The sequence below is a fragment of the Delphinus delphis genome, chromosome 4, assembly GCF_949987515.2.
Source record: "Delphinus delphis chromosome 4, mDelDel1.2, whole genome shotgun sequence".
NCBI lineage: Eukaryota > Metazoa > Chordata > Mammalia > Artiodactyla > Delphinidae > Delphinus > Delphinus delphis.
Window position 1 is genome coordinate 83,761,936 of NC_082686.1, and position 19,465 is coordinate 83,781,400.

The 19,465-nt window shown below is 40.6% G+C and overlaps 1 protein-coding gene across 1 annotated transcript in view; it reads left to right on the forward strand.

Annotated features, from left to right (window-relative positions):
- The window catches only part of MCF2L2 (MCF.2 cell line derived transforming sequence-like 2), a 221,633-nt gene that overhangs the window by 22,938 nt on the left and 179,230 nt on the right, over positions 1-19,465 (forward strand). Inside the window, exons 2-3 of the mRNA XM_060011057.1 lie at positions 1,784-1,867; positions 11,793-11,907. Of these exons, the coding sequence (XP_059867040.1) occupies positions 1,784-1,867; positions 11,793-11,907 (199 nt within the window). The remainder of the gene's footprint in view (positions 1-1,783; positions 1,868-11,792; positions 11,908-19,465) is intronic.

A 19,465-nucleotide genomic window follows, 5' to 3' on the forward strand; every position in this document is an offset into this window, starting at 1 on the left:
TCCCTTAAATAGACTCCCTCAGGTATGGAAAAATAATAAACCAGCTGTATTTTTGAGTATGCCACTTTCCCAGACCACTGGGAGATTGTGTTCTGAAAAACTCTTCAGTTACGTAACTCCTGTTTCTGCTTAAGCTTTCTATTTTCTTGTCCATTTGTAATTTAAATTTTATTATGGAAAATTTGAAACATATGCGAAAGAATTTTATAATGAACTGCCAAGGGCCCATCAACCAGTTTCAACAATTATCCGCATTTTTGTCAATCTGGTTTCATCTCCCCCAACCCCCGCCCGCTATTTCCTGCTCCCTGTATGTTTTTGTCAGAAGGGAATATTTTTAAGCAGATCTCAGACTTCCTATCTTTTTACTGTTAGGGACTTTACTTTGTGTATCTAACAGAGAAGGCCCTTCTTTTTTTGTAAAATATAACTACAGTGTCATCATTGTATACAGGCAGGTTGTAAGAGGCAACACCTGTAGCAGTGATACAGGGGTCTTTGAATTTGTAGTGAATTCACAGTGGAAAGTCCTTTCCTCCAGAAAAAGTGGTAGAATTCACTGAAAAGCGTCTTGGGGTTTGAGCGGCACTTGCCCCACCCCTTAGGAGACTTTCAGAAAGCAAATATAGGCAAGGTCTTTCCAGAGTGATGAATGTAACTAGCGTTTACTTAGCATCTACTATGTATATCACCATATGCATCGTCTCCTGCAACCTTTACACCAAAGCTGAGAAGTGGAAACCAAGGCTCTGGGAGGAGCTTCCCAAATATTACTTTCTGATTGATCAATATTAGAATATCACATTAACCTGGCTGCATGCCAAAACAATAGGTGATACCCTGTTTTGCATCAGCGTACAAGGCTATTTGGTTTGTACCTTAATCTAACCTGATGTTTAACTGCTGTAGAAACAATAACTAGTTCATTTTTTGAGGTTCCCTGGCAAATAGTTAAATGAGGATAATAATATTGTAGGCAGAGGGAGCATGAAAATTCCTTCCCCTTCCCAGACCAGGCTAAGAGATGCCACTCAGTCTTCTCCCCCCTCTCTTTAGTACCCTTTCCCCAAATGGATAGAATGCAAATCTTAGTGCTTATAAATCACTCGTTGTGGTTAGAGGACATTTGCAGGTTTGTGCTTGAATTTTTGCTTTGGGAACCTGTAACCTTTTATTCAGTAAGGAGCATCTTTATTTAGCAAAATGGAGTGTGCTTCGTTAAACATGTTTGGCAGTGGGAAGAGGCTCCTTGAAGTATTCTGGAAGGGGAAAAAAAGGAATGGAGGTGACTAAGAGAAAGACAAAAAGGAAGAAAGTGAGGGAAGGAATAAAAACAAAAGAACCTTCATAAGTCCCGGATTGATTTTCTGACCCAGTTTGAGATGAACTCTGGTAACTTACATTGTTTGTGTTTAAAATGTCCTTCTGCAGACGCAAAGGAATGGGCAGATCTCTAAGCACTTCCCTTGGTAATGAGACCATCCTAGCAGGTTTACTGTGAAGCTACTGAAGCTTAAGCTTCAGGGCCTCTTCCTTGCACTGACCCCTCCCAGAACCTTGGGAGAGGCACTAGAAATGTCCCGTGCTCATGTGTATAAGTGTCAAACCACACAAAACCCAGATCCATCCCTGCTTCAGGAATTGAGTTCTCAAGAGAATAATGTGCCCATAACCGTATCTTGGTAAATTCCAGACTTCCCTAGTAGTGGAACTTCCCTTTCTTCCTTTAAATTCTCTTTATAATTTGCAAGGATTTAACCTAATTTGTGTTTCATTTGTGCAGATGAAATTATGCAGCAGGAAATCAGGCCCTTGGTGGCAGTGGATATAATTGAACAACTTCACAGACAATTTGCCATTCTTTCAGGTAAGGGGCAAATTCATTTGCATTTCTAGATTTTGTTGGGTGGTCTTGCTGGGAGGGCCCAGCCTCTTGAACTTGATTAACATTATGCTCAAGTCTCAGTCATCCCTTAAGCCTCACCCAGGACTAGAATGAACTGAGGAATATTGAGTGGGAGGAGGGTGGCATCTCATAGATGTTACTTCCTTTGCTGTTGGGTGAGATTTGATCTTTCCCAAGGGAGTACATTTCTTTGAGTTGTAAAGAACAGAGCTGAAAAGATTTTGAGGAAGGAAAAAGAAATAACTCCTGGGCTTCCCCGGTGGCGCAGTGGTTGAGAGTCCGCCTGCCATTGCAGGGGACACGGGTTCGTGCCCCGGTCCGGAAAGATCCCACATGCCGCGGAGCGGCTGGGCCCGTGAGCCATGGCCGCTGAGCCTGCGCGTCCGGAGCCTGTGCTCCGCAACAGGAGAGGCCATAACAGTGAGAGGTCCGCGTACCGCAAAAAAAAGAGAAATAACTATTGACATTAGCTGTCACCATGATGTTCTTCCAATATTCTTGTTGGATGTTCTACCAAGATCCAACCTTAAGGGAGTCTTGGTTTTAAGGGCTCATGAATAGTGCTGAGGTTATTTGTTCTCTGAGAGATTTGTCTTTTACTCTTAGCTCTTATGGATCTAATTTTTTTTTTAAAGCGCCGTAAAATACAGGGTTCTCATTTTAAAAATTTCTACCTGCATTGCTAATGCTTAGAACAGAGGCCGAAACATAATACATGCTGAGGTTGAAATTATTCAAGTCCTCCTGCTTTGTCCTGTGAGGCTCCCCACGTCCCCAGTCTAGGCACCACTGTCTTGACCCTGGTGGGAGTGCCTAGCCAGCCTCCTGCAGGTGAAGCGTCATAGCTTCCCACAGTGAACCTAGGATAGTGCACAACAAAAGGCAGCATGGGAAACTGTCTCTGGGTTTCTGGCAACTGCTGCTATGGCCCTATGTCACAGAAGGCCCAAGGCCAGCATGCATTAAGGTCTCGAATGGATAATGGGGTGGGTCGGGTGGATTCCTATAGTTTTACACCAAAACTCTAATGCCTCAACTCGGAACGTGATTCTGGCATATAAGATTGCACAATGACTCATCTGGGGGAGAAGTCCATTGACTGATTGATACATTTAAATATCCAAAGTTATCTCTTTGAGTAATATTGAGGCATTTCTTTCTATGCTTATTTCTTAGAGGCAGTATAGTGACAATCATAAACTGGTGCCAGACAGCCCTAGATATGGGTTTAGATTCTGCTATTGACTAGCTGTACCACGTTGGGTAATTTACTTGTCTAAGCTTCACTCTCCTCACTTGTGTAATGAATGGGATCATCATAATTTTGAGGATTAAAGACATAATGTGTGAAAAGTGCTTAGTATTGCAACTGCCAACTACATGCTTGCTCTTTTTTCCTGATATATTTCAATCCATAAAAATGTTTATTTTAATCCATAAAAATGTTATTTTATGAACCATCTAGGTTCATATTTCAACACAATTTGTTTTTTAAAGTATATAACTGAAAAATAATTTTCAGTATGACAGCGTTTTTATAAGGGACCAAAACCATACAGTGAATATAGTGTATAATGCCACAATTAAGTCAGGAATAGAGGTAATTGTCACTGTTTAATGCAGAACATAGAACTGAAAATTCACACTGGACCAAGAAGACACCTCTGCTTTAGGAAAGGCAGTTTGTGGCAAAGACAGTCCTTTCATTCCTGAGCTTCTTTCGTCATCTTGTTGCCTCAAGTTTGACCTTCTTATGAGAGAGAAGCATGGATTAGCTGTGATAGCATTTGCAACACTACAAGTCAGGAATATTATCAGCAGCCATGGGGTTCTCCGAGTCAGCACTTTTTTGGAATCAGCGGTCTTGCTTTGCATCTTTAACTGTCCCTCTTCACCTGGCAGAGGCAGCAAATGTCAGCAGCAAGGCTATCGTGGGGGCCTGTGCAGCTGTAGTTGTAAAGCAGAAATCTCTGCAATTAGGTCTTTTCCCATGGCTGTGGCAGTCCAGCTGTGGCATCTGCTCTGAGTCACAGCCGTTTTCCTTGTCCTGATTCAGACAAGCAGGGTGAAGACGTTCCAGCTGCAGACTTTTCAATAGATTCCACTGAGATCTGGAGAGAGCCAGAGGCCCCATCAGCCAGGCATGCTGGGAAAGAGAGGATGGAGCCTTTTTCTCAGTGAAGCCCCAGGTGCCTGGCCTGCTGTGTTTTGTGAGTGTGCTCCCCTGGCTGGTGAAAGAACTGGGCTCATTGCATGATGCCTGACCCAGATTTGTGGCCAGATGGTTTGAAGCCTCTGGATGGCGAGGCCAGTGAGCAGGGCCATCAGGAGGAATTAGATAGTGACCAGGGCTAGGGTATCTGGTGGGTCTGACCTTGGAAGACAACTTGCATGTTCCCAATGAACTTGGGATATTTCTAAGTTCATGGCTTAGCTAGGAAACAAGAGAATATAATCAGGTTAGTGTGATGAAAACACTCTAGGCTTTGGACTCAGACCATCTAGGTTCATATTTCAACACAATTAGTAGGTTGCTCTGAACAGGGTTTCTCATCTGTAAAGTGGGTTGTTTTAAGGATAGTGCTTAGCATAGTATCTGGCTACGAGAGAACTTAGCCTATAGGACATGTCTGTTTGTTTTTTAAAGTATATAACAAGAGGTCTGGAGGTAGAAATTCTTGGTATTTGATGAGTGGCTCAACAACATTTAGGCTGGCATCTTTGTGATTCTCTTGATGTTTCTCTTGTTTTTAAAGTCTTGACCCCAAGATGGTTACTACAGCTCCAGACATCAAGTCTGTGTCCAAAGCAGGAAGAAGGAAAAGGAGCAGTGATGGTTTCTTCTGTTCCTTTTGCCAAGAGAGCAATAACTTTCCTAGAAGTTCTTGGTAGACTTCTGCTTATGTCTCATTCCAGAACTATGAGATGTAGCCATTCCTAGCAGCAAGGGAGTCTGAGAAGGCAAACGTTTAGTTTTTTAACCACCACAGTAGAAGGTGGTCAGGGAAGAGGGAGGTTGGGAATAAATTAACCATTTACCAGTGTCTGCCATAATGCCTTTCCTTTAATTATGAGGAATTATCCTTTTATTTTTCTTTTAATGGTTATTTTCCCTCTTGGAATTACTGCCTGAATTTCTCTCTCTTTCTGTCTCTCTCTCTGTCTCTGACTCTGTCTCTCTCAACACCTTTAATCCTTTTAGAAATAATTAATAATGAAGGCATGAAGTACTCTTAGGCTTGTGGAGTCCGACATCTGCCAGCATTTGCACAACAATGGAGCCCAGGTTTGGTAGAGGTGGAGTTCCTGGGGGCACGTGGGAAGTTCTCACCTGAAACAATGGAGAATGTCAAACCAAGGAAGTGAGCAGAGTTAAAACCAGTATCTAAGTCAGAGATGACAGACTTGAACTCACCTCCTCTCACGAAAACACCAAAATCACAGCTAACCAAAACAGCAAAATCACAGCTAACCACTGAACAACCATCAACAAAAAAGACTGGAACCTGCTAAGTGAGGGATGGAGCTAGTAACTTGGCACCTGTGAAATGAGAACCACTGCTAGAAGGTCTAGAGCAGTGCTGTTTAATAGAAATATAATGTGACCCACATATGTACTTTTTTCTTTTTTTTGCGGTACGCGGGCCTCTCACTGTTGTGGCCTCTCCCGTTGCGGAGCACAGGCTCCGGACGCGCAGGCTCAGCGGCCGTGGCTCACAGGCCCAGCCGCTCCGTGGCATGTGGGATCTTCCCGGACCGGAGCACGAACCCGTGTGCCCTGCATCGGCAGGCGGACTCTCAACCACTGCACCACCAGGGAAGCCCCCACATATGTACTTTTAAATTTTGTGGTAACCATATTAAGAAGGCAAAAAGGAACACAGGAAATTAATTTTATTTATTTATTTATTTAATTTTTTTGAGCAGTAAACATTTATTTAATGTTTTCAAAATTATTTAATTACATTAGGAAAGAATAAGTAGGATAAAGAGGTAGATGTGGGATTATAGAATGCATCATTATATGCACATATAATGGAAAATTACTGGACATATATAACATATACCCAACATTAGCAGAAGTTATCTATGGCCAGTTTATATTGTTCCTTACTCATTTCCATATTTAGTTTTTCTTCACAATAATAATTTTATCCCTTTTAAAATAATAGCAGGAGGAAGCATTCTCTGAAGGCTTACACACTTCAATAATGTGTTTTTTAGGTTAGGCTGATGTCAGTTACAACAAATTCCCAGCCCCCTGACTCATGATTCTTTTATTTATTTATCTTTTTTAGGAAAACAATTTTAATAATTTTATTTAACCTGGTATAGCTAAAATATTGTTCCAACATATGATCAGTATTCAAAATTATTAATGAGGTATTTTACTTTTTTGTACTAAGTCTTAGAAATCTGTTGATAGTTTGTATTTCCCACTTACAGCACACCTCAGTTTGGACTGGTCACATGTCAAGGGCTCAGCAGCCACATGTGTCTAGTGGCTATTGTATTGGGCAGTGCAGGCTACAGAAATGATTCTCAGTCACACTGGACCAAATGCCTCTTTTTTTAAAATTTTTAAAATAAATTTATTTATTTATTTTTGGCTGCATTGGATCTTCGTTGCTGTGTGGGCTTTCTCTAGTTGCAACCAGCGGGGGCTACTCTTTGTTGCAGTGCGCAGGCTTCTCATTGTGGTATCTTCTTTTGTTGCGGAGCATGGGCTCTAGGCGCGCGCGGGCTTCAGTAGTTGTGGCACGTGGGCTTCAATAGTTGTGGCTCATGGGCTCTAGAGCGCAGGCTCAGTAGTTGTGGCACATGGGCTTAGTTGCTCCGCAGCATGTGGTATCTTCCTGGACCAGGGATTGAACCTGTGTCCCCTGCATTGGCAGGCGGATTGTTAACCACTGTGCCACCAGGGAAGTCCCAAATGCCTCTTTTTTTATAACAAATAATTTGTATTGCCCCTCATCATCCTGAAATGAAATGTATAGATACTGTAGTAATCTGCATTAGTTAGGGTGGGATAAAGAGCTGTAACAACTCTGAAGTGTATGTATAGTGGCTCAAATGAACACAGTAGAAATTTAGTTCTTACTCTTGAAAACAGTCCAGCATGTATGTTCAGCATGTACGTATGTTCAGCATGTATGTATGGTCAGCAGACAACTTTTCTTCATGTTCATGAATGAAGCCTCCTTTCACTTTGTGACTCTTACTGATATTATCCATTTTGTGTCTTTCTTATTAGCTGCATCCAGGAAGCAGACAGGGAAAGACAGCATACCACTTCTTAAAAGCCTCAGCTCAGTAAGAGTATGCACCACATTCCATTGACTTGAACCCAGCTCAGTCATGTGGATACACTTAACTGCAAAGGAAGCTGGGAAATGTAGTTTAGCTGTGTGCCCAGAGGGTGAACAACCACCCCCTACTTATTCATGCATATACTTAAAAAAAATTAAAAAATTAAATGTAAAGGAGAGTTGTAATGTGAAGGAGAAAGAAAAGGAAACAATAGTAAAATAATATGTATTTCAATATGTATTTCCAGCTATTCTAGAAAAAATAATGAAGTAGTCAGGTGCTTGCCCCTGTACATGGAGTCACCATGAATGTAGCAGGTACAAATGCTGGGATGTGGTATGGGTGACCAGACATCCTGAGTGGCCTTACTGTAGTAGTTTTCTAAAATAGTAAACAGTTGTTGACAAAGTTCTGAACAAGGTGGTAAAGTATTATCTTCTGTCAATTTATAGGGTTGTTGCAATTTCTGGAAAATTCAGTATATTTTGAAACACTTTAAAAATATTTTATGCTTTGTGACAGCATGGGTGGACCTTGAGGGCATTATGCTACGGGAAGTGTCAGACAGAGAAAGACAAATACTTTATGATTTTACCTAGATGTGGAACCTAAAAACTGAGCTCATAGGAGCAGAGAACAGGTTGGTGGTTATCAAAGGTGGGTGTGGAGTGGGGAAAATGGGCAAAGGTGGTTAAAAGGTACAAACTTTCAGATACAAAATAAATAAGTTCTGGGGATATAATGTATAGCATGGTGACTATAGTTAATAATACTGTATATTTGAAAATTGCCAAGAGAGTAGATCTTAAAAGTTTTCACCACAAGAAAAAAAATTATAACTATGTGAGGTGATGGATGTTAATAACTAAAATCAATTTTTTACACCTTAGACCAATACAATGTTGTATGTCAATTATATCTCAATAAAACTGGAAAAATATTTTGAAACACTTTATGATTGTATGTAAAACAAAGAGTCTAGGATCAGATATATAAATGTATTTTTTAACATACTGAGTTTCTGGTAAGACATTTGGAAATCAAACAAGATGTGAGACAATTCTTTATTACATAGGTCAGATTATTTAGTATCCCAGGCCCTGAGATTTCCCAGGTGCCTCCCAGTGAGTGGTGCTCCCATTTTCCCAGCTAAAGTCAGTTCTTTTGGGGAGGAGAAAGGGAAAATAGACGCTGGGAGGCAAATAGCAGTAACCACTTCACTCTCTCTCCCACTGTTGCTCTTCACCATCTTCCTATAGGATTTCCCAATGTTCCAAATTCTCCTCTAAATGATGCAAGTCTTTATGCCAGCCACCACCCAGATCCTTATGGGAATGGTCTTATGTACCCCAAGCACTTGCTAGTGTTTTCTGCAGTAAAGCTAGCATTTAATGTATAGGTAGAAATAATACCAGGAGGAGTGATGTTTATTTTATTAAGTCACCACTGTACAATACTTAGTTCCAAGGAGTCTGGTTTTCTTTACCTTCCTTGAATAGGGCTTCTTTGCACAATCTTTCTTCCTTTTGCATTTCCACGTTTCCTCGCAAGGTGGCGCTGAATGCCTCGTTGTGGATGGAGGCTCAGCTTCGTTTCCTTGGTGCTTCTGTCTCTAAGACTAACAGACTAAAGTTCAACAGCACGTGGTGTCCCCAGTTAACCTCGGGCCTCTCTGGTGTTCAGTATCAGTATTAACCAAGATATGAGAAAACTACCCATCTTTCTCCATTTAGGCATGAATACCTTTCATTATAGTTAATGAAAAGGTTAAATCATGAAATGGTATAATCATATCCTTATGAATATTTTACAGTGTTTTGGTTCCTTGAAATATTTTAGCCATTCTCTCGGCAAATATTGTTTGTACAATTTAGTACAGTGTTACAATGCATCTAAATTTAGCCTTACCCGAGATGTAACTTTTCTTAATTCACATTTCTCTGAAGCTTCCTATGATTGTGAAACTAGAAAGAGGAATAATATTTATTAGTCGAAAACTGATAGTATCCTGATCTAAATTGTTTTCAGTCAACATAATGAGGCAACTCAATCTTGTCAAACAACTAATCTGCAGGTATCTTTTTTTAAATTTAAAATAAGTATACAGGATTTAAGAGGCATTTCCTGGAGAAGAATGAATGGTCATCCAGACAAATATCACAGTGATGGGTCTCTGAAAGCCCAAGACTCACATTAACAATACTTATAAGAGACTTGTGTAGAAAAACCACAACGCTGACTTACTCTTTACATGATACAAATATTCGTGTTTGCTCAGTAGCACATTCTCTCCCTTGAAACAAATTTACATGGAACAGCAGAGTATAAGCAGAAGATACCAGGTGTGGACTCAGAGCAGCAGAGTGGATTGGATGATCCTAATGGCGGTGTCATCAGGTAGACTGGAGACATGGCCTGGATACTCGAGGTTGTGGGCCAGGACCCTCTCTCCTTAGGATAGCTGCCTGCCTTTGCTTCTCTGAGTCTCCCTTTTCCATAGTTTCTTCATTGATCTCACACCCTCAGTAATCATGCAGTCCTCATTAACCCACACCCTGCACTGATGCATCTTTCATTAGATACGTGGAATACATGCAGTCATTTGTAGTTAACTTCACTTGGGAGCTGTGTTCCACTGAAAGTAGCCTCCCTCCACAGGCATAGCCTGGAAGGTGCTCCCAGCACTTCAGCTCATGTCCCTCTGCCTAGTGCACAAGCGCTCCAACTTTCTTAGTCCTCCGTGCCTTAGCAGCTCAGTCATTTTTTCACGGCCCTTTTTGGCCAAAAGCAATACCTAACAGTCAAAACAACTTAAGTCTATATGTCCTGACAACTTAGTAGCTGTTTGAAAAAATAAATACACACAGTTGAAAGAAAAAGTAATATTTAACTTTCAATCTTAGAGAACCACAATTATCTCAAACCTTGGAATCAGTCTAGACATCACCACCTGCATTTCCTGTTCCACATTGATTTTCATACTGCACTTGCTGTTTTTTTTAATTAAAATTTTTTTAAATTTATTTTTATTTTTTATTTATTTATTTTTGGCTGCATTGGGTCTTCGTTGCTGTGCGTGGGCCTTCTATAGTTGTGGCGAGCGGGGGCTACTCTTTGTTGCCGTGCGCAGGCTTCTCATTGTGGTGGCTTCTCTTGTTGTGGAGCATGGGCTCTAGGCGCTCAGGCTTCAGTAGTTGTAGCACGCGGGCTCAGTAGTTGTGGCTCACGGGCTTTAGAGCGCAGGCTCAGTAGTTGTGGCGGACAGGCTTAGTTGCTCCGTGGCATGTGGGATCTACCCAGACCAGGGCTCGAACCTGTGTCCCCTGCATTGGCAGGCGGATTCTTAACCACTGCACCACCAGGGAAGCCCTGCACTTGCTTTTTATCCCAGCAGCCACCAAACCCCCAACTTCCCAAAGATGCAATGCCATTCAAAAGAATACCGCACAGTTTAATATTGAAATTCCGAACTACCTCAAGCTAGTAGCAAGCAAGGCATCTGACAGATGCCAATTATTGCTGTTTTTCCCCCAAATTTAAAATATTCATGGTGGTTTTGTGAGTTCACTGTGGTTCCCTGTTTGGGAACCATGGGGCTGGAACATAGTCATGTGGGTACATCTAGGGGCAAAGAGATTGAGAAATATAATCTGTTTAATTTAATCTGGTGGCCTCTGCTCCAGTGACTTAAATATTTGAATATTAATTTTGTACTTTTGTTCTCACAGGGATGTCTTATATTCCCTTGTAAGAGTTACTGAAGGGCAGCTGATTATTGCCTCCTTGCAAGAATAATAACTGTAATAATGGTTACCATTTATTGAGCACTTATATAATAATAAACACTCTGCTAAAGTGCTTTTCATATATGTTCTCACTTAATCCTCACAGTACCTTTTGAGGTAGGTACAGGTAATATGCCTATGACATAGATACATATGTATATATAAGGAAACTTGTATTTAAGTGTCTTGCTTAAAATCACATAGAGATTAAGTGGTAAAGCAGAATTTGAACAAGCCTGTCTGATTTTAGAGCCAACTCTCTCTCTCTCTCTGTTTTTTTTTTTGTTTTTTTTTTTTTTGGCCATGCCACGCTGCATGCAGGATCTTAGTTCCCTGACCAGGGAGTGAAGCTTTGTCCCCTGCAGTGGAAGTGCAGAGTCCTAACCACTGGACTGCCAGGGAATTCCTTAGAGCCAGTTCTCTTAACCACCATGCTCTTTCACCTTTGATATTTACTAACTACAAAAATAAAGAGCAATATTATGTATTTGTGTTGGCATTATTTACTATTCTACCTATGCTAAAAATATTTAAATCAGTGTTATCTTTTATACAGTAACTATCTTCAAAGGATTCAAAAATTGAATTCTCACAACACCCCTGAGCAAGCATGAAGGAGAGAGACTTGTTCGAAGTAGTTCAGTGTCAACCTTCCCGCATTCTGCTCTGAAATAATATAGACAGAAAAGGGGGTGGCCAGTGCACATCTCGATATTAATTGAAGTCCCTTACCTGCAGAGGTGTGATGTGAAACATTTTGCTAACATCTTGACCACCTGTTTTTGTTGCAGGAGGCCGAGGGAAAGACGGTGCCCCCATCATCACTTTTCCAGAGTTTGTGGGGTTTAAACACATTCCAGATGAGGACTTTCTGAATGTCATGACCTACCTCACCAGCGTCCCCAGGTGAGCTGAACACAGTGCTCTGCTGCCTTCCTTGTCACTGGCTTTGTCCTGAATTTCCCATGTGGAAGGGCTGGGGTGAGATGGAATCTTCCCTGAGCAGAGCTCACACTGGCATATAACTTAGCCAGTTTTGCTTATCCATCAGTCACAGACAAGGGACGTGGAAAGAGACTAGAAAACAAAGTTACACGAGTATCGGTTTTGCTTATGGTGTGCACATACACAGTACTTAATAAACATTGTTGAGTGAATGAAAAATTGATTGAATCGCTAATGCTGCTCTTGTTCCTTCAGGTTCATTGCTCTAGATTAAGGTGATTCTGGCTTCCTGGGGCCTGTCGTCTCAGACACCTGGCCGCTGCTCAGGGAGGTCAAGCCATGTTAGGAGTTATTTAATTTATCTCCCTCAAATAAGGAATTCAGGGGTAGATTTTATAGTTGTCATTGTCAGATGGAGAAACTAAGTCACAGAGCAAGGAAACTAAAAGTCCAGGAATAAAAACTGTGCCTAAAGCTGAGACCAAAACAGAGATGTTTTTGGGTATCTGCTACTTCCACCTCTCTGGCCCAGGTCTCACATATTTATGCCACTTAAGTCAATAAATAGCCAGATCTCCAAGGGATGGAATGTGGTACAGAGCTCATACTGGTGACAAACATTTTATAGACATAGGTGGAGCTGAGCGTGGGGTCCAAACCCAATTCTCCCAGAAAGCAGACTTGGCCAGGAAAGGCCCTACCCTCCATGGGTCTGTATTGCTTAGGATACCGTCTGTTACTTAACTATTTTGTGGTTAGGAGTCTACACAACAGCCAGAGGTGTGCTGTTTTGCTTGCTTTCCATCTGCCTTATATGATTTAGAGGTAAACACCTTCTCTGTGATTGAAAGGCCACCTGGAGTCTGATCCCACCTGCAGAGATTAGGAAGTTGATTAGTTTGCTTTAACAAAACCCACTCTTTTTTGGTTTTTTGTTTTTATTTTATTTTTTTTACCCTTCTTACTTCTTCTTCAGAGAAAGCTATGGATTTATTTTTAATGTACTTCTTCAAAATTCAGTACTTACATTTCACCATTTCCCCTGTTCTCTGCCTCTGATCCCGGAATATTGTATGTATTATGCAGACACGAGAGGATTTGGGCTTTGTTGGTTTGAGGGAAGGATGCTGTATATCTCTGGGTTTTGCTTACATGGTTCTGTCTATAGGAACGCCTTTGCCACCCTTCTAGGCCTGGCTAATTCCTGCACAATCATCAGCCCTTAGTCTGATCTCATTTCTTCAAGGAAACTTGCCCTGACCCCAGTTCTGCTCTCACAGACTCTTTATTTCCACAGAACCCAGAGTGTACCCCTTGTATAATGCCACAGTATATGGAAATTATTTCTGCGTCTTCCATTAGACTGTGAACTAGTGAAGAGTAGGGGCCAATGCTTTTTTCCCCCCTTATTTTCTTTTTTTTAATTCCTAGCCCAGCACATAGTAGGTTCTCAAGAAGTGATGTTGGTGGAATTTCCAGTTCTGATATAATTCATCTCAATCAAAGCGTATTTGTTATAGGGTGAGAAGCGGGATGCTGCCAGAGAGAGGGGAACCCCACTCCTCACTCCTGCCTTTTCCTCCCAGGGTTATAGGGAGTTGAACTTGGTCTCCCTCTTTGGCTCAATTGCCTACCAAAACATTGACCTGTCCTTCTGTGAGGAGCAGCAAGGAAGAGGGTGAGCAGGGAGGTGGGTAATGGGTGGAAGTGCCTTCTCCCCATTCTCATTATATTTGTTTTAAACTCACTGTCTAATTTTACTGAATCCCTGGATGCAGTCATGTGCTAAATGAAAAGTGTCATTTTCATCTTGTCCTTGCAGCCTTTTCTGAGTCACGCTAAGGACTGGACATTGAGTGCCATGTGACCCAGTGTAGAGAGAAGCATCGAGGGGTAGAAACCCTATCTCACAGGCAAAAAAGATAAGAAAAATCAAGAGGCTACTGTTTAGGCCTGTTTTCCCTTTTCTGCTCTATGCTTCTTGTATAATTTCTTGTGAACTAGGGAGTATTTTCCTTTCCTAGAGTGCAGTTTGTCTCTTGAGAAAGAGTAGTTGTCTGACCAGTTATTCCTCTTTCCTCTTCCTGGCATTTGCTCCTACTTGCTCACTGCCCCACCCCTTGTTACTTTCAACATAAAACAGAGACAACAGGTAAGAAGGTCTGAAAGGAGAATTTGACCTAAACTTTGCTTCCCAGTTTGCATTTCAGTTTCCAAAGAATGAAACCACTCCTGTTCCTTTTATGATTCCTATTCATCACAATTTGCATCTTTCTAAATGTTACAGTGGTAACCAGGCACCAGAGCTTTTCCCAGATTGCACAATGTTTTATAGGCAGGTGGAATGACCTACAACAACAAGGAAGAATTGACACACTAGAAGAGGAGAATGGCAGGATACTCAGGGCAGGGAAAGGAAAGGTCGATGCCTGAAATGAATAAGGATCTCTCATTGTGGCTGGGTTGGGTGAGTGCCGTAAGGCTTCCCACGGTAGCTCATTTTTTATCAGATCTTTGCTGAGTGCCATCAGTGTGTAGGGAGCTAGGTTGGGTGCCATAAAGGACCAAAAAGACCATAAGACAATACCTTGGATCTCAAGAGATTCATCACAGGACTCTGTTGTCATGATATTTTGTGAAATATGCAAAGAAACTGCTATAGGAGCTCAGAAGAGAGAAAAGTCACTTCAGACAGGAAAAAACAAGGAAAGCTTCAAGAATGAAGTGGGCTTAAAGGATGGATAAGATTTCCACAGGTAGATCGGAGAGGGACATTTCAGAGAGAGAGAGAGAACGGGGTGGTGTTTAAGAGCTTTGGACACAGGCCAAACTGGATTGAAATCCAGATTCTATGCTCCCCAGCTGTGTCTGGAGCAAATGACTTGGCTTCTATTTCCAACCCTCACTCCACTGCTGGATTTTGAAGTTTTAAATAGAGCTTGTTTGAGGGAATTACAGACTATCCAGGTTGCACAGAGCAGAGTGAAAATCCTTTTCAGATAGTAGTGAGAAATGAGACCTGGATAGACAGTGGGGAACAGACTGGGCAAGGCGTTTTCCACCAAGTTAAGGAGTTTATGCACAGTGAGCAGGACCAGGCCGTTGGAGGTTCTGAGGAGGAAAATGGCAACCAGATGAATTTGGTGGTGGTGTGCAGGATGGATCACACGTAGTGGGGGAAAGGGGGCAGGGAGACCAATTAAGGGCTTCCGTCCCGGGATAGGTGCAAAGTGAGGAGGGAGTGAGCTGCATGATGGCAGGAGGACTGGACAGAAGGGGATGGACAGGAAGGACAGGCACTGAGGACTGGTGGTTGTGAGGGAAGAGGGAGAGTGAGGAACTAATGATGAGCCTCAGCTTTAGGAATTGTGTTCACAGTCAGATCTTTTTGCTTTTCCATGTCTGGGCACATGGAATTGAGGTCTCATTTGAAAGCTGTCTCCAGTGGCTACAGACTGTAGCTGAGTGGCTTGCAAAGGCATTAGTGAAATATTCTGAGCCACAGAGATGGCCAACTATTTTTAAATCACAGTTGTTTTCCAAAAAATCAATATTTGTATAACTAAGCATGCTTTTTCTTTTTTGCGGTACACGGGCCTCTCACTGTTGTGGCCTCCCCCGTCGCGGAGCACAGGCTCCGGACACGCAGGCTCAGCGGCCCTGGCTCACGGCCCAGCTACTCCACGGCATGTGGGATCTTCCCAGACGGGGGCACGAACCCGTGTCCCCTGCATCGGCAGGCAGACTCTCAACCACTGCGCCACCAGGGAAGCCCTAAGCATGCATTTTTATTACCCTATTCCTCTATTCAGTTTCTTTGTTTTACTCATAGTTCTGAGTTCATTACCTGAGAGGGATTGGAGAAAGTACTTTTATTAGATGGTAACAAGAACTGTGAATTTTATGATTATTTACTATTTCTGAAGGTCTTTTTCTATAATGAATCTGTCCAGAGGCCTATTTAAGTTTGAAGAATTCTTCCATGTCCCTTTTCCTCCCATAAAGCCTGATGAATATTCTTTGAGAAGAGTCGTACCTCTTTTACAATACACTTTCTGATAGAATGCTGTCAGGCATTTCTACTTTAGGAAGAGAGGGAAGGAGGACAGTGTTATTATTTGACCTGTGAATTATAATGACTTGCTCGTTTGTATTGAAAGACTGAATGGGATTATAGCAACCCGGCAGCTTTAGAAACCAGCCTCGCCAGAGAAGTGAGTTTGATCTGGGCCTTTTACTATTATGAAGACAGTGGAAAAGCCCCTGTTTTTAAGTGGCTTTGAATAGTATTAATAGGAAAGGTGCTGCTATGATTGAATAGTTAGGATAAGGTATGTTATTTCCTGGACTGGCTATGGAATTGCTCCCCCAAATCAGGAAAATGGAATCATTCATTTGACTTCTAAGGGTAGAGGTTCAGAGTGGGGAGTCTTATTGGGCTGCTGTCTTGCCCAAGGTGGATGGATTTGCTTCACAGCTCTCAGGAAGGATACCTTCGGAGACCAGACCTTAGGCACCCAACTGAGGCTCAAAATCAGAGAGCACCCCATGGATTTATTATGAATAAATGGTGACAATGGCAAGTAAGTCTTATGTACCAGGAGAATTTGAACGGACTATATTAGAAGCCAGAAAAAAATTTAATATGCCAGATTGCTGGTCTTTGCTATGTAAGAGCCAGGGTGTCTGACATTGTTTCTCCCCAGTAGAATGACCTAGTATGTATATAACAGCTTTTCTTTGTTCATTTGTTGAAGTGATTGTTTTAGAATACCCATGCTGTATCCTGCCTTTGTGCCATCTATCCTGTACAAAGAGGAGCTCACTTTCCCTTTTCTGATAATTCAGGTTTCTTTAGACATTCAAAACACAGCCTCTTGCTTGAATTTAACAGTGCTAATGATTGTAAATATCTGAAATTTGTTCTTACTCAGTGGTATTATCAATTACAAACAAGATAATTGCTCTAGTTCTGTGAAAAATGCCATTGGTATTTTGATAGGGATTGTATTGAATCTGTAGATTGCCTTGGGTAGTATGGTCATTTTAACAATACTAATTCTTCTAATCCATGAACATGGTATATATTTCCATTTGTTTGTGTCATCTTCAATTTCTTTCATCAGTGTCATATCAATAGTTTTCTGAGTACAGGCCATTTACCTCCTTAGTTAGATTTATTCCTAGGTATTTTATTCTTTTTGATGCAATTGTAAATGGGATTGTTATCTTAATTTCTATTTCTGATAGTTTGTGTTAGTGTATAGAAATGCGACAGATTTCTGTATACTAATTTCGTATCCTGCAACTTTACTGAATTCATTGATGAGCCCTAGTAGTTTTCTGGTGGCATCTTTAGATTTTCTGTGTATAGTATCATGTCATCTGCAAACAATGAGAGTTTTACTTTTTCCTTTCTAATTTTGATTCCTTTAATTTTTTTTTCTTGTTTGATTGCTGGGGCTAGGACTTCCAATATTATGTTGAATAAAAGTGGCAAGAGTGGGCATCCTTATCTTGTTCCTGATCTTAGAAGGAAATGCCTTCAGCTTTTTACCATTGAGTATGATGTTAGCTGTGGCTTTATTTATTTTTTTATATTTATTTTTTTATTGAAGTGTAGTTGATTTACAATGTTGTGTTAGTTTCAGGTGTACAGCAAAGTGATTCAGTTATACATATATATATCTATTCTTTTTCAGATTCTTTTCCCTCATAGGTTATTACAAAATATTGAGTATAGTTCTCTGTGCTATACAGTAAGCCCTTGTTGGTTATCTGTTTTGTATATAGTAGTGTGTACATGTTAATCCCAAACTCCTAATTTATCCCTCCCCCCCTTTCCCCTTTGGTAACCATAAGTTTGTTTTCTATATCTGTGGATCTATTCCTGTTTCGTAAACAAGTTCATTTGTATCATTTTTTTATATTCCACATATAAGTGATATCATATTAATATTTGCCTTTCTCTGTCTGACTTACATCACTTAGTATGATAATCTCTAAATCCATCCATGTAGCTACAAATGGCATTATTTCATTCTTTTTCATGGCTGAGTAATATTCCATTATATATATATATATATATATATATATATATATACACACATACATACATACACACACACACACCACATCTTCTTTATTCATTCATCTGTTGATGGAAATTTAGGTTGGTTCCATGTCTTGGCTATTGTAAATAGTGCTGTAATGAACATTGGGGTGCATGCATCTTTTTGAATTAGAGTTTTGTCTGGATATGTGCCCAGGAGTGGGATTGCAGGATCATATGGTAACTCTACTTTTAGTTAGCTGTGGGCTTTATTATGTTGAAGTGTGTTCCCTCTATACCCACTTTGTTGAGAGTTTTTTAATCATAAATGGATGTTGAATTTTGTCAAAAGCTTTTTCTGCATCTATTGAGATGATCATATGATTTTCCTTCTTTAATTTGTTAACGTGGTGTATTACATTGATTGATTTCTGGATATTGAATCATCCTTGCATCCATGGGGTAAATCCCACTTGATCATGGTGTATGATCCTTTTACCATGGGGTAAATCCCACTTGATCATGGTGTATGATCTTGAATTTGGTTTGCTAATATTTTGTTGATGATTTTTGCATCTATGTTCATCAGAGATATTAGCCTGTAGTTTTCTTTTTTGGTGATATTTCTGTCTGGTTTTGGTATCAGGGTGATGCTGGCCTCATAGAATGAGTTAGGGAGTATTCCTTCCTCTGCAATTTTTTTGGAATGGTTTGAGAAGGATAAGTGTTAACTCTTCTTTAAATGTTTGGTAGAATTCACCTGTGAAATGATCTGGTCCTGGACTTTGTTGTTTCGGGAGTTTTTCTTATTATTGATTCAGTTTTTTTTTTTTACTGGTAATTTGTCTGTTTATACTTTGTATTCTTCATTGTTCAGTCTTGGAAGACTGTACAGTTCTAGGAATTTGTCCTTTTCTTCTAAGTTGTCCATTTTATTGACATATAATTGTTTATAGTAATCTCTTATGATAATTTGTATTTCTGTGGTATCTGTTGTAACTTCTTTTTCATTTCTGATTTTATTAATTTAGACCATCTCTTTTTTTCTTGATGAGTCTGGCTAAAGGTTCATCAATTTTGTTTAGACCAAATAATTCTAAAATTGGTATGGAGACACAACAGATCCCGAATAGCCAAAACAATCTTAAGAAAGAAGAACAAAGCTGGAGGATCACACGCCCTGATTTAAAACTATACTACAAAGCTACAGTAATCAAAACAGTATGGCACTGGCACAAAAACAGATACATACATCAATGGAACAGAATAGAGAGCCCAGAAATGAACCCACAGTCATATGAGCAATTAATTTATGAGAAACAGCCAAGAATATACAATGGAGAAAAGACAGCTTCTTGAACAAGTGGTGTTGGGAAAACTGGATAGCTATATGCAAAAGAATCAAGCTAGACTACTCTCTCACATACATGCACAAAATAAATTCAAAATGGATTAAAGACTTAAATG